This window comes from Bactrocera tryoni, chromosome 1 (genome assembly GCF_016617805.1).
Source record: "Bactrocera tryoni isolate S06 chromosome 1, CSIRO_BtryS06_freeze2, whole genome shotgun sequence".
Taxonomy (NCBI): Eukaryota; Metazoa; Arthropoda; class Insecta; order Diptera; family Tephritidae; genus Bactrocera; species Bactrocera tryoni.
In genome coordinates, this window is record NC_052499.1 from 238,468 (window position 1) to 253,966 (window position 15,499).

The 15,499-nt window shown below is 33.4% G+C and overlaps 2 protein-coding genes across 6 annotated transcripts; one reads left to right on the top strand and one right to left on the bottom strand.

Moving 5' to 3' along the window:
- The first annotated feature begins 9,066 nt into the window (after positions 1–9,066).
- LOC120782194 (glycine-rich RNA-binding protein 7) lies at positions 9,067–10,449 on the top strand. The gene is made up of 2 exons (XM_040114338.1): positions 9,067–9,334; positions 9,904–10,449. Exons 1-2 carry the CDS (start codon positions 9,251–9,253, stop codon positions 10,039–10,041), a joined length of 222 nt encoding a protein of 73 aa, XP_039970272.1. The 5' UTR covers positions 9,067–9,250; the 3' UTR covers positions 10,042–10,449.
- Positions 10,450–11,508: 1,059 nt separating this feature from the next.
- LOC120776410 (conserved oligomeric Golgi complex subunit 1) lies at positions 11,509–15,311 on the bottom strand. Of its 5 annotated transcripts, none has more exons than XM_040107060.1 (6): positions 15,109–15,311; positions 14,366–15,048; positions 13,240–14,306; positions 12,528–13,172; positions 12,420–12,429; positions 11,917–12,030 (listed from the first exon to the last, which is right to left on the bottom strand). In XM_040107060.1, exons 1-6 carry the CDS (start codon positions 15,243–15,245, stop codon positions 12,008–12,010), a joined length of 2,565 nt encoding a protein of 854 aa, XP_039962994.1. In that variant the 5' UTR covers positions 15,246–15,311; the 3' UTR covers positions 11,917–12,007. The 5 variants fall into 5 exon arrangements, with proteins under 5 accessions (XP_039962976.1, XP_039962994.1, XP_039962985.1 ...); XM_040107080.1 differs by having other exon boundaries at positions 11,941–12,030; positions 12,420–12,450; XM_040107042.1 differs by lacking the exon at positions 12,420–12,429 and having other exon boundaries at positions 11,509–12,030.
- Between the last annotated feature and the right edge of the window lie 188 nt (positions 15,312–15,499).

Here is a 15,499-nt window from a genome sequence, read left to right on the forward strand (position 1 = left end):
TGTATGAAAGTCGGTCGTTATCACGCTTTATGTAGAATGAAATAACTAACTAACGTAGAAAAAATAAATATTAAACATTACATGCATACATACATATGCATGTATATGTATTTCCAACCTTTAGGCAAACTTTCAAAGGAGCGGTATGCGAGGTGGAGTCCACACCATTTTGTGACTATAAATTTCCGCTTAACTTGATTGATGATTCTTTAACTTCTCTATGACATTTTACATGCGTAAATGAATGGTGCAAAACATACTTATGTACATATGTATGTATATATATAATTTGCCTAGCATGTAACTACAGCTATTTAAATTCCGGAGAAAATACTTAGTTGGGTATAGAATTTATGCGCACGCATGGTTATTGATGCGTATTTGCTCGACCTTTTTTAATAACACTGGTCTACAAACACAAACAATTTTTTGTTCTACTAACTGGTTTGATCATATTTTCTGCTCTAAGCACGGAATTTAACATGCAAACATGTAACATGTAAAAAACCATGACATTATATTAGAAAAGCCACCCTAACAATTTTTCCTGCTTTCTTAAACTTTGCATTCGTCACAATCTCTATGATTCGAAGATATTTTGGTTTGAGAAATTGAAAGCCTGAACCTTCTTTGTTCATAGCTTTGCCATTTGGTTTGCGACATTTCGCTGTACTTTCAAAGTAAGAATTTCTGTAGAATTTTGTAAGGTTCCCCGCATTCTATACCCTCAAGCAATTTCTTTTGGTACAATTTTCTCATCTATAAAGTATGGTACTTAACGAAGACAAAAATAATAATAATAACTTACCAAAATATTCCAATTTCCAACTAACATTTAAAAAGTTGCAACGAATGCTGCGCATGCGCATACATATGTACTGCCATTAAAATAAGTTTCGGCACTTATTTCTCATAAAACTTGTTAATACTTATTTCTCATGTATGTACTATATATAAAAGGTGTCCCAAAATTAACGCAAGATTTACATTTGCCACCATTTATGTAGCAAAGTTTTGACAAACGTAAAAAAAAGCAAATCGACAGCTGACAGTTTAGGTTTATAAAAATGGAGCGTTACACGATAAAACAACGTGTCTTTATTGTTGTTAATACAAATGGCGAAAACTTTTAATCTCACCAAAACGTGATATAAAAAACGGTGATCGGAAATAGATTCCAAGTCCAATTGTGACGGCATAACTCTTTCAAGGAAAATTTCTTTGCAGACCAGTGTAGCTTACCGGTGGCAGAGCTATAACAATAGATTAATTTTGCAGCCTAAACTTCTGGGCATAAGCTTTCCGAAACACTAACAAATATTTACAGATGTATGTACATAAATATGCGTAGCAAACTCTTAGTATTGGCGAAATAACACAAAACTATTATACTTTGTAGTAACATTGGTGGACACCCATAAGCAATGAGTATAAATGAAGGAAACCCATTTTATTACCATCTTAAGACAACACAATAGATTCAGCTCTTACTTTCAATATCAAGGAACTATATGATCGCAATAATTACTACTTACATACATATATATGTATGTACAGGGAATTACATATGTACATCCAAGTGAAGACAAATGAAATGCAAATAGTCGAATTTTAGTAATAATAATATTTAAGCAGTACGGTTAGTGTAGGACAAAGCACCTTGAAGATTGTTTTAACTTATATTGAACGATTAAAACATCGGATTTATTTCTATATAATTGTATCAATATTTTCATGTCAGCGATAGGAGTGTCCTCACTCACGTACATATGTATGTGTGTCACTTGAACACAGGATTTTTGTTCGCAGGTGAAGCCAAATAAAAAGTTACTATATTACTCAAATAGGAAGGAAAAGTTTTCACGTTTGTCAAGCAAGCATAGATTTGGTATGGGCAAAGTTTCTGGTAAGTTTTACCAGTTGGAAATGCGTAGCGCATTAATTTTATCAAAAGCGTTTTATAAAACACTTTATTTGAACATAACTGACACTTTTATCAATTAATGTAATGAATAAATGATTTTATTCTGACAATTCCTGGTGTCATAAATACCTATTGAGCGTGCGGTGATCAATAGAATTTACGCCGAATGAGCGCCCTTTTCTTTCAAATATATCTGTAATGAAGGATTTCAATCGAGTGTCAATTAGAAACTCCTCTTTAACTTTGAACCAAGTTACCTTTGATAGTTAAGTGTCTCACCTACATACATCTGTATTTTGAAAAACACTCACCCTCCTTTTATCTTAAATACATTACGTCGACATATCCGTATGTATATACATACTTATGTATTTACATACATTCATACATAGCTGTGCGAATTTTAAGTTTTGCACAAAGTGGAAAACTTTCCGGCTCCGCCTTTACGTCCTTAAGCACGCTACTCCTTTCTTCTATAAAACTTGGTAAAGCGCATTATCATGTGATTTAACTACCTTGGACTCTTCACTGCCTTGTTGTTAGATTAAATTTAAAAAATGCGCATATATGTATATGACAATTGCTTCTGTTCAAATGCTTTTAAGAGTCCTTCGTCTCGCAACTTTTACATTAGTTTCTTCTCTTACCACTTTCTCCTTAACGCTTATTGCATTCAGTCATTCTTTGCTTGATGACTTATTTTCCTTAGCATCCTTCATCTTGTTTACTTTTGCTTAAAATGTCCACTCCTTCGTTCACACATGTCAGACGCCAAAATATTTTTGCCATTTTGGTTACTAATGGACTTTAAAGTATGTTGTGTGAACATGAACACATTATTTTTCTTAAATGTATGTACATATGTATGTATATGCATACACCCGCGAAACAAAAAAAGCCACACTCAAAATATTTTGTAATTTTGATGCTTAAAGTGAAAAATGTGTTGTTTGTAGTTTAATTTAATAAAAATATTTAGCACAACATTTCACCAATATACATATACAAAATCACCAAAACATGCAGTGTTGAATTCAGTCTCTTCAAAAATGTTGGCCTTTTTTGAAACCTATAGTGACGACATCCATATTTATAATATTCCATTTAACGTTTACGACACTTTTAACTCTTTTTGATGGATTCGTATAAAGCGCTTAAATATTCGGCAATTTACTTCTTAGAATCACACTGTTTCTTTTATTTGCCTCTATTCAATCATTGTTTTGGGATTTTTATGCTCATTTTAGCGTTTATTGGGTCCTTTACGTTCTCTAATGGCGGCCAATCCAATAAAGTAATACCCAAAATTAAATTTGACGAATTATCTTAAACAGATGACGGGCGTGAAGAATCTTAACTTACCGACGTGCGCTATAGCAAGGTGCGGAATTATCCCAAAAAAATACGGCTTGGATAATTTTCTGTTAGGGGCAAAAAGCTGGGTTTCACCCTTTCCGTTATAATATTCTTATATTTATCAGCATTCACTGAGCCATCTAATATTAAAATTGGTTCCGATTTGTATTTGGAGATGCATCACCATTATATGTACATATAGAGGGAATGTTTCACAGTAGAAAGAATGACATTTTCTGCGAATCGTTCACCACATCTGCAACGAACTGCTTGATATGATGATAAGGTTAAACTTCGACTCGTCAGAAAATATTACCGATTTCCAATTGGCTTGCGTCCCTTTAAGCTTATTTTTAAATCAACTTAACTACTTTTATAAAAGTTTTCGGATCACGAGTGGCTTTTTACTGGTCTTCTTCTCAACATTCCCATCTCGTTGGACCGATTTTGAACTGTTCGAGTTGTAATATCATTGCTAAATTATTTCTGCAACTCTGCTTTAATCTCGGCATGTAAACTTGTTCTTAAGTTAGCACGGTCTTCTCTTAAGCTAGTGTTTCTTTTTGAATTTGTAAATAACACTTCCTGTGGCTTTTTTGTTTCGCTCGGTGTATGTGTGTTACGAATTTTCCTCCTCCATGCATCATTCCTCCTCTCCTTTATAAGAGACCAAATACATCCACAAAACATGGCAATTGTAAAGCCAGAATCATATATGTAAATATCGTTTTTTATTTGGGCATATGAATTTATGTATATTCCACTGGAAGATTATAGATATGATAGCGATGTCTTCTTCCATATTATTACTGCGACTGGGTCTGGAAAATGTCATGAAAAAGCAACTTCATTTCTCTTTTAATTTTTTTCATTCCAGCAGCAATTAAAAAGTCGAAAGTTGTTGACAATTGAATGGCCTGAAACATTACCACCGGCGAACGAAATATGTTTGAAAAAAGGAAGAGGAAAGGTGCAACCAAAGCATTAATGACGTAACTGCACCACTTCTCAAGGAAACAACAAAAATGGGGGTTTTCATTGGAACACCCATGGAATACAGTATACAGAAGTATACTCGAAATTTAAAATTGTAATTGATTGTATTAACCTGTCGCAGCGTGTTTCACAAAGCTATCAGAAAAGTAGGCGTGCCTACTTGATCTACTCAACATAACAATGACAGTGGGAAGAAGATACTTCCTATAGTCGTCATGAGCGTGTTGCCTACTGGACACGTAAATCGTTCAATAAATTCCTTTACTTATAATCAGCATTCCGTAGATTTCGAGAATTGTCTACCTGTTCGATGGAGGATCTGTTATTGAACGATGAATTCTAAAAACTAATTATGTACTGCTGATCTTCTGGTTATATGCTACGCACAAGGCGAAAGAAGATCTAACAACAGCAACAAGTGCAACACAGCTGCAATAATTACTGAAATACTAGTACTAATATAATCTGAAAATCTTAAGCCTTCATCTCTTCCAACTTCTGGAGTACTACCAGCTGTGAGAGGTGGGGACCAGAGGTATTTTCGTATGTTTTTAATGCCACTAACGACGATAATTTGGAACAGTTTGACGCTAGTTCTTTCAACGGACGGATTGGAGTTTCGTTAACCATGACTTGCTGTAAACTTCCGTCTGATTCTTATATCTAAACGAGGTTTAGAAAGTTTTCACACTATGGAGAGTTAATAAGCTGAAGCTGTGTCAGCAAGTGGCTTGGAAAGTGGAAGTGAATTATTGCAACTCCGTTGCAGTTGTGTAGTCTTTTGCTTTGCAAATAGTAAGTTTCGATCATTTCCTGGGTTTGCTTTACTTATGTATTTGTTTCATTTGTTTACCGAATGCAGCTAGTAGAGTAAACTTCGACCAGTAAAGCCAGCTAAAACGGATGGTTCTACGATCATATTAGATTTCTGAACTGAAAGACCTAGACTGGTAGTCAAAAAGCCGTTAGCGGCATTGCACTCCTAACTTCTTAAAACAATAAATAATTTGAATCGTTTTGAGTTTCATTCGATTTAAGATTCGAACATGAATAAGCATAAACCGGATTTCATTGTAAATCACTATATGTTTTATGTTGAAGTTCATTAAAAATACATTAAATTTCTTTGGGAATAAAGACGAAAAAAAGGAAAATCAACAAATCGTGGCAACACATGTTCGGCCATGTTCACGCCGTCAGCAATGCAATTATTCTGTAAGCAATTCCATACTACGAATATTAACTTTTTATGAAAGCAAAGAGAGAAAAATGCGGAGAAAAAAAGTAATAAGCAACGGATATTTTTTCATATAGATTTGTTGAGAGCTTGAAGCAGCTGTTACCACCGTTGGAGGACCCTTTTAAGAGCCTTTGGCCAGCAATTAATGAATAATTTGTAGATAATTCATATTTAAATATGGGAAAAGTAAAACAGCATCAAGGACATAATAAACAAATACTGATTACATTTAAATGTTCCTTGCAGCTTCCATTATTCTTCAATGTCCTAGCATACATAATATGCGCTTTCGCAACCGTAACAAGTATTTGTTGCAAATGAAATGTTAAAGGTAAGTTATTTTGGTCATTAAAGTTCCTTACCATCCCCAGGAGCAAACCGGTTTTCTCCTATAACTATGTACCATATAACCGGATAAATAAGAGTAATAGCAACTGTTTTATAGCGCACCTACATCTGCAGACTACATCTGTGGTGAAGACTCTTAGTAACTTAACTGAAAACACTTACAATTTAATACTGTAGCTGAACAAATAATCATAACTGTTATCCTGTATGTGTGCAGAATTGTGAATATGTTTCTAAACCATAATTGTAACTTTATACACACAAGTATATCTACATATACAGTACGGGGAGTCTGCAGTTTGGCATATGATAAATTTTCTATTTACCTACCAATGTAGTTCAAATGTGCCACATTGGAGTACTCTACAAAATGATAATGCTTCTCCAACTGCTCATTCCTCGCATATTACCAATTTTGGATTTTTTTGTCTCAATTTAATGGATTAAATTTTAATCAAATAAATTTTGGTTAATTTTGGAGTACTCATCGATCATCGATCATCATTACGGAAACGAGTTCGCAGATAGTCGCGTGACGCGGAAAGTAAAAGAAGTCATATTAAAATGTTATTCTATTTTATGCTTAAGCTGACCGTCCCTAAATTATTATTAAATATTTTTTGCACAGCTAACATCGAGCTGACTTTTTAGAATTAATTAATTTTCGCTTTTACGAATTGTCGAACTGTATGTCAAAGAAAGAAAGATAAGAAATTAGTAAATATTTAAAATTGCACATCGGTGCATTTGTTGGTTGGTCAAAGAAGAACTGTAAAGATCTAAAAGTGGTCCTTAAAGTTTAAGAAAAAAAAATAGTTGAGAAAGATATACTACATATATGCAAGTATTTATTCACAAGAGAAATTCTGCGACAGGCAATATAGTTCTATTGCATCAAGCCCACTTATACGCCAATGTAGAAATGTTTTACAAACAAAGCTTAAATAATTAACTTTAAGACAACCGAAAATAAAATATTGTATATTAAACTCGCCAATTTATTCTACCTACTTATCAATTGTAAAATAGAATTATCTGTTTATTGTCTCCTTAACCTTTTATTCACTATTGAAAGAATCGCTTCTTCAGAATTTATTGGCTGTGACTGCAGAAATGAAAAGTCAATATGGAGTAATGTCCCGTTATGGCACTTCTTGCCACTTGACAGTGCAAGTGACTGGGAGGAATCGCAGCACAGACGAAAATTTCAACAAATCATTGTGTTGATAACATAAATAACTGGACATACAAAAATAAAACTACAGCGGGACTCTTCAACCTTATATCTAATCTGTTTTATAATAAAGTTGCAAAGTAAAATACTTCATGTACTATATGTGTGTAAGTATATTCATACAAAAAAATCTTGAGTAGAATGTAGCTGGTAGAGAGGAAGGTGTTATTAAAAGCGTTTTGTCACCAGACAGTGAAACTAAACTGGAAAATATCAGTTTACATATATGTAAGTATGTAGAATTTCGTGGGAATCAAAATAGTTAGAAAACCAGCAGATTCACACTCAATTTTTAGAAAGGTAGTTCAGAGAGAGAAGAAAATTACGTCGCAAAATCACTTTTATCAATAGAAATAAAAGCACAACCGAATCGGAATTAAAATTGCTCTCGAGGTATTAATATTATTAAACATTAACTTTAATTATAAAAAATATCCTTGTGCTAGAAACAAACCCCTTTTATTCCAAATATAACATTATTTAAAAGAAGACGACGCTTATGTTCAAATTGCTAGCACCAGAACTTTATTACATTTAGGGGTTTCACATAGTCTCATAAAGTTATAAGTTATAACGATCCGAAAACATAGCGTTCACAGTTGTATTTGGGTAAACTTATTTTAGTATGCAATCCAACAACAAATTTTTTAAACTAGTATAAAAATGTATGGTTTATTTTACGATTCTTTGTGACACGTTGTGAGTACCCCAATCGGTAGATCAAAGCTTTTTATAGTTGTAGTAAAAATTGGAAATTTTTAAAGTTTTAAGCCGCCTCCTACCAATTGGATAATCATTTATGAAATCTAATCTCATTTCCATACTTCCGGCTTCACTCTCGAACTAATAATATTCGCACTTTGGTGCACAGTCAATCTCACGGTCGAAATTAATTACATTAGGAATCTGAGTCGTATAAGCCGAATTTATTTTTATACCTAAAGCAACAAGCCGTCTTAATTTAAAAATTTCACTTGTTGACCTACCTACATACATATGTATTCCTTATTAGCATGAGGAAGTGGAGGAAGGTTCTGCCCATTTTTACCATCTTAAAGTGAAAATAAACTATTGGATTTGTAGGTTAGAAAATGTCGATATAGCAAACTGTGGAAATTCTTATAAATATATATACAATACATATAATAATCTAAGATTTTAAACGGCGTTGAGAGTTCGACGGAGATTAATAAAATTACTTTTAATAACGGAGTATACATTGCAGGGGCGGATCCACGGGGGTACTACGGAGAGTAAATAAATATGCAATACATCAAATTCACATTGTGATAATGGTTATAGTTGCTTCAACCAGTCCAACAAATACATAGGTATTGTATGGTCATAGAAGTCGTCGAAATATTATATTACTCACTATACCAATAGAATTAGAGTGATCATGGGTACCACTTTGCTTGCCACACTGAATAGACTTGCCTCTTCCGTCTTGAATCAGGGTGAGATAATGCTATATTAAACGTACATATTAAATTGTATCGTTCTTGCTTTCATGCATTCATTCTGTGTCACTCATGAGCAGGCATAACAAGCATTTCACAAACCACAAGGCAAGGCCACAACAGCGACGATTATTGTTTATTTCCTCATGGATGGCGCATACTTATTCTGCACTTGCTTTTTTGCATCACTCTTTGTACCCGGGTGCAATATGTTTCATAAAGCTCTGTGATTGTTCTCTATATATGTACATACATATATGGTAAATATAATGAATTCCCGAAAATATCAAATTCGGCTCATATCTTTGACTTAAATTGATATTAATAGTGATTATATGTATGTATTTCACCCCCAGAAAATGAGAAATTAACGGATAAATTTTGTTAACTGCGTTGTTTTGTTATGATATGATGTTTTGAAAAAATAGGCAAAAAATGTCTGTAGCAATTCGATTTTGGCAGACCTTAGCCTTTTCCTATTTATGTATTTACATTTTGGGATTTTGCAGTTGTTTGTTTCTCCTACGTTATTCGTAGGGCACCTGCACTTGAAAATATTTTGAAAACTTTTCTAATTATGTTTTGCTTTAGTTTCGGGTTCGTAAGTGTGGTGTTGATACGACCGGATGACATTACGCTTGGCATTCTTTCTTAATTTTTAACCACATTTTTGATAAAACGAATTAGTAGTCATGGGGAAAAATAAAGGAGTGAGTGGAGCAGCTAAAGGGGGCGGTGGCGGCGATAACAGTGGGGGTGGTGGCGGTGGTGGAAATGTAAGCAAAATTTGTGTTATGCAAGCGAAATATTTATTGTAATTGTAAGTAGACCAATAGATTGACCTCAAATATATAGTATAAATATTTAATATGTGATCAACAATTTTTCAAATCTTGTGTCACATATTTTAAAAACTAAGTATACATTAGAAAATATTATGTATATAAAGATTAATATAAATTTACATATAAAAGGGAACAACCAGAATGAATCGTAGCGGAATATACAGTTGAACATCCCTAATTCGAATCACCATAATTCACAAAATAATTTCGGATTTCGAGTTATGGAAGTTCAATAAGGAAGTATATATAAATAATAAGCGAGACGAGTTGGGTAGATTTATCCATACCCGTCTTTCTGTCTGCAAACTAATTCCTCAGTTTTTAAGATATCGGCCAAACATTTTGCACATGTCCGATACCGGACTATTAAATCATATAGCTATCATTTTGACAGGGATTGATGAATATGACGAACTAACTCAAAGAAAATCATTAACCCATAAATCTGTACTAACCAAGAAATTTGGCTTACCTTTCAATATTTTTCTCTTCATTTTCAGAAAAAAAGTGGTGGCGGTGGTGATAAGAGTGGGAACAAAAATAAGGGTGGCGGGGGTGCGGAAAAAGCTGGTGGCAAAAAGGGGCAAGAACAGAAGGTTGGCGGAAGTGGAGGAGGAAAAAAAGGAAACAAGAAGTAACAATTAACTATTAGGTTAATTTATTTGCATATTAAAAACTATACAACATAAAAAACCGTTTTGCCAATAAAATTAATAAAAGTTTAAAGTTAGCCAATAAAAACAAACAGATAAATAAAAAGAGATATCTGCATGACTACATGTACTTCAAATAGACCCGTAGACAGGATGAGACGGGTATTATGGATGCTAAAGATACGAGAATCAATTTATTTATACATTAAAGAACAAGCTGAATCACCATTGCATCGACATATCGTTAATTGGAAAATCACTAGTTGCCAGAAAGTGATGATAACACAACTGAACAGCGGCGGATTTAGGCTCACTGCCGTCCTAAGTCCGGTCTGATACGACACCCTTTTAGATCACCAAAATTCTGCACATTTTGATTTGGAATATATATATATATATATATATGTACTATATATATATTTTGTTGAAATATAATTGTTGTTATAATTATTGTTTAATATAGAAATATTTATTAAGCTCTTACAAAAAATAATAATAAGCATTTTCCTTATTCGTGTAAATATATCTACAATGTCATCGTAATCCATTTCTTGAACTGATTGGGCTTCTATAGAGAGTAATGCAAAAGCTTTTAGCCTAACGTGGCCACATCTTACGCGTATACTTTTTTCGTATCTATGTATTTCAAAAAATTGTGAAAAATGTTAAAATTTACGTAGAGATTTTGATAAGCATAAAAGTTCGGCCAGTTGTACACTGAAAGTATCTAAAATTAGGTAATAGTTGAAAAAAGGAACGTGGAATAAACACTTAGAACAAAACCTCGTTTCATTTTTATAAAAATTTTTGGAATTTTGGAATTTGATTCTGTGGTACAACTTTCATAGTTATAAATCGCAAGGTTTTCATGCTAAAAAAATGACTTTGCGAATTTTTTTCTTAAATATCGATTGATTAATCTTATTCAGACCTTTTTTAGTTTATAATTTTTAGACGCGTTTTTCTCAAAACTACTTTTTCAAAGTCCGCGTTCACTGTCATTTCAAAACTGCTTGACCGATTCATTTCAAACTTTGTACACATTTTCGACATATAAAATACCTCCCCAATCGTTAAGTATTTTTTTTTACATTAAGGGTGTTTTCCACCCACAAAATGGTCGCCAAAAATTTAAAATGAAAAAAAGTATCAGAGAACGATGGGGGGAGGATTCGATTATTATTTGACCAATTTTCCCGGTTTTTTACTTTCGGATAATTTCCAGCCGAGTTATGGTGAACGCCGCAAAGTTTTTTTCTTAAGACGTTCTGGGTGAAGCTCGGTTACCGGCTTATGCTTCAATATTTTTGTATGATGTATGATCAATAATGATACAAAAGGTCCGAATAAATTTGCTGGATCCATATTTAAGAAATAAATTCGCAAAAAAAGTATTTTTTTACCGCAAAGCATCCCACGTTTTCTTACAATTATATAATAAATTGAAACTAATTTCAGAATAAAATTTTGGTATATTTTTCCGGCTCTAAAATTTTAACATTCAAACAATTTTGCTTCCTAAACCTAGGTGGAAGTCCATCATTGCCACTGAATATTTAGCCTGCATCAAGGCACTGAGTATTCAGCCACTATCCAGCCTAAACTTTATTTCAACTGCCATTTTATAATAATGCAAAACTTTCGTTTTATGTGTACGCATTTCCTTGAAATTTTTTCGTAACTCGGCAAAGGACCATTTTTTTTAAATCATTACGAGACATTATGCTAAACTTATTGATTAAATTTATTTATGATGTTCTATTGTTATAAATAAGAAATGTTCTGCAAAGCGTAAGAGTCGTAATGTCCGAGTTGTTAGCACAACCCCCTTAACTAGCGAAACCAATCTTGTGACATCGCCCCAAAGAAAGAGGCAGCTCCTGATTTAGTTTTGGAATCGAACTTAACTTTCCCTCCTGTATTGGTCACAGTTGAAGTTAACGAGCTCGCTTTATGCGCCGCTGTCGAAGCAGGCTGAAAGGGAAGGTAATTCAAGAAGAAAAAGATATAAGCTTGAAGAAGTGGTTGTGTAAAATATGTGTTTGCATAGTTAATGGGATATCAAACATTATGTCTGATAACGGTAGGTACCAAGCATTTAAACTCGCAAAATTAATTCAAACAAAATGAAACTCCAACAAACAAGAATTAACATTAGTTCAGTGGCAAAATAAGATATTATACCAATTTGGTGCAAACGTAGCCAAATACAGAATTTAGGAAATTTGGTAGTAAATTTTTTTATATGAAATGCAATCAGTAGTTTCAATTTCGTTGGGATGGAGATTTTAACAGAAAACAAAGCTAAAAATCAGTTAAAGTTAAGAAATATACTTATCGGTCCCAAAATAGATTTAGCTTACGCGGGTTTAGCTACAAATCAAAGAAAATATTCTTGAAGAAAATTTGAAGGTATAGTATATACTGTAACTGTTATAAGCAAGTGTAGTAAAACAAAATGTGTGATTTACCTTTTCACTGTTCACAACAACGTTTTTACGCTCCGAATATTCGACGGATGCTGGAGTTACAATGGGTAGTAGGGGAAACCATGCAGTTGATGAGCCAATTGAACTTAAACACAAAACATTTGGATCTTTCTCGTGTACCAGATTCGCAGATCCTTTAGGAGCCATGTGTGCTGGGAAAAGTGGAGTCAGTACACCAAACTGACAATGGTACCGAGCTATCGATCTTTTGACATTAGTTGATATAGGTTCAGAAAATAATTCGAAATCAAATGGATCAATAAAGCTCTTGCATGTGCCTTGCAATGCAGAGAATTGATCATTCAACTGTTTGTCATCTCTAGTAACGGCAAATATAGTTTGTAAAAATTTTAAATCGAAATACAGTTGTAATGCAATATTTTGGTTGCTTGATATATTATCGGTTAGGATTTTTTGATATTGCTGCAGGATTTGTGCCAACATATTCACGTTGTAGTAGTGGAGTACTTTAGTTGGTAAAGTTTGTGGTACATTCGAATTCAACATGTGTACTAATGTGAAAAGATACGTTTGTAGTGAGATACGTGGTTGATTGGGAATGCGAAAGGTAGAATGTATGGTGGATTCTGACTCATCCTTTTGATCAATTTCAACAGTTTCCCAGTTCTATAAGCAATTAAAATGTAATTAACAACAACACTCATTTTTTACTTCAAATTATTATTATACTTACAGCAAATTCTTCTAGAATGTTTTCATTTGTAATAGAACTTGGAATATTCCATTCACAATTGCTCTCTTGTAAAATGCCTTTAACAATTTGTTGCCAAAAAATTAATGTTTCTTCTTCAATTAACATACAGACTCTATTCCAATGTTCAATACTATTAGCGGTAACATTTCCCACCCACTGACGCCAATTTCCTCTTTGACAGAAGCAGGTTTTCAAGTTGGGGCAGAGTTCAAGGAGAGCTGCAAAGCAACGTGCTACAAATAAAAGTTCACTACGCTGCGTCGGAACTAAGTGAAGGCTTTTTACGCGACTTAGAAAATGTGTTAGTTGTGCTTCAGAAGTCTCTCTCAAAAAAACAATCAATGAAAGTTTGTCTTCTGCGCGTGTTGCTTGCTCTTCAAGAAGAACGTTCATTTCAGATATGATACTTTTCAATTTCTCATCGAATTCAGCGCAAAGTGATATTATGTCGCTATCATATCCTTTTGTTTTCATTAGCATTTTTTTAATTTTAGTATCATCACTTAAAGCTACTTCTAAACTTGATGGAAGATCATTAATATTTTCATACCAAATATCTAGTGAACTCAAATTTATATCTGTTAATGATTGTTCCAATGATTCAAATGTTGTTTGCATCGCTTTTGCCCAATTATCGTGAATAATGTCGTGAATGCGCTGATTAATAAGTGGTATATATTTCTGTTCGAAAAAATCCAGTGTTTGCGTGAGTTTTAGCCTTTTGACGACTTGATCAAATTTGAAATAATTTTTGTAAGAATTAGCTTCTATTTTTATCTCTTTGATTACACTCATTGTTGAGACGTAATCAAAAAGTTGCTTGAGTTGCGTTGCCGCAATGCGTCTGATATCAATGATCCATTGTTCAAGGGATTCGCGGACTTGTGTATCATCAAGAGACTGTGTTTCGATTCTAACACGGAAATTCGAAATGATCTCTGGTAGCAAATACGAATGAACTATATCCGCCTCCTCAACTAAAGTTATTATTGGCGATGAATTTACATCGTTGTGCTCTTGTAGTCTTTGCAACAGTAAACCATTTTCTGGAAGTTAAGAAAACAGATTAAATACATATATTTAGTACATAGCATTCGCATCAAACCTAAAAAGCATTTTTCTATAATATCAATTGTGTTGTTTAATATGCGTAAGCTCGCTAATATTATATTTTGTACTCGTTCCCGCTCTTCAGTAGACTGTTTTTTATCATTGCTCAAGCAATTTAAAAAAGTTTTGCATCGTAAATTTAGAAACGTTTTCAAAACACTATTCAATGAATTTTTTTCCAGTATCAACAAACTAAGCAAACAATCTGTGGCCACATTGACATTCAAATCTTCCTTTTCTAAGGTTGCCAGTACATGCATTTTTATCGTCATATTGAAGGGTTTTAAAATTTCCCATTGCTTTTTTGCAACAGGTAGATGTTGCATTAACATATTACTCGCATCTAACTGTAAGCCAGTGCTGACATGTCTACTGAAAATAAACAATTCACTGGCGCTATAAAAGCGGTCATTATCAATGTGAGTCCAAATTAATTCAGGTAAAGTTGTCAACAGCTTGATCTGCAGCATTGTACTAAAGTAGTTATTTAGTTGCTTATTAGCATTGCGATTGCGAAGTAAATCTTCCGGTTCGCTAATCTTAAATCCCAATAACTGCTGATCGTTAAGATTACGACAGTTCATGGAAATTGAATCCACTTGCTCTGTGAGTCTCTGTGAGGTATCTCTCATAGCCACAATAGTATCTGCAGCCTGCAGTAAATCACGATAACGTTCGCTGTTGAAATTTTTTTTCAAATAAATATGTTTATTTTATTTATATACAACAAAAACGTACCCGACCATTAAGCGTAGCTCCTCCCGTTTGTTTTCGACAACCGATTGAATTTTTTTATGAACGATATCAATTTCTGGAACACTGTGGTGTTCGAACAGAGTGTCCACGTCTACACTCAATAAATTAGCGGCATCCATTATGCCGGTAAAAGTTTTCCGAATTATTCCAAGGAATATATTGGTGGAAAATCTGAAATAAATATGAAAACAAAACTTTGACACGTCGGTAACAGCTGATTGATTACAGCCACATCTAGCGGCGGTTAGCTAAAGAAGGACTCTTTACACTTTTTAAGTGAGAGATTTGAGAGAAAAAATTATTTATAAAATTATTAGAATCTTTCGTCAAATTAGTTATAAGATTGTAAAATTTTGAAATACTTTCGCATACA

Coding starts and splice junctions, on each gene's coding strand:
- LOC120782194 (XM_040114338.1), top strand. CDS start 9,251: ATGGGGAAAAATAAAGGAGTGAGTGGAGCAGCTAAAGGGGGCGGTGGC. Junction 9,335..9,903: donor GTGGTGGCGGTGGTGGAAAT/GTAAGCAAAATT, acceptor CTTCATTTTCAG/AAAAAAAGTGGTGGCGGTGG.
- LOC120776410 (XM_040107042.1), bottom strand. CDS start 15,245: ATGGATGCCGCTAATTTATTGAGTGTAGACGTGGACACTCTGTTCGAA. Junction 15,049..15,108: donor GAGCTACGCTTAATGGTCGG/GTACGTTTTTGT, acceptor AAATTTCAACAG/CGAACGTTATCGTGATTTAC. Junction 12,031..12,527: donor TTGTTGTGAACAGTGAAAAG/GTAAATCACACA, acceptor CTTCCCTTTCAG/CCTGCTTCGACAGCGGCGCA.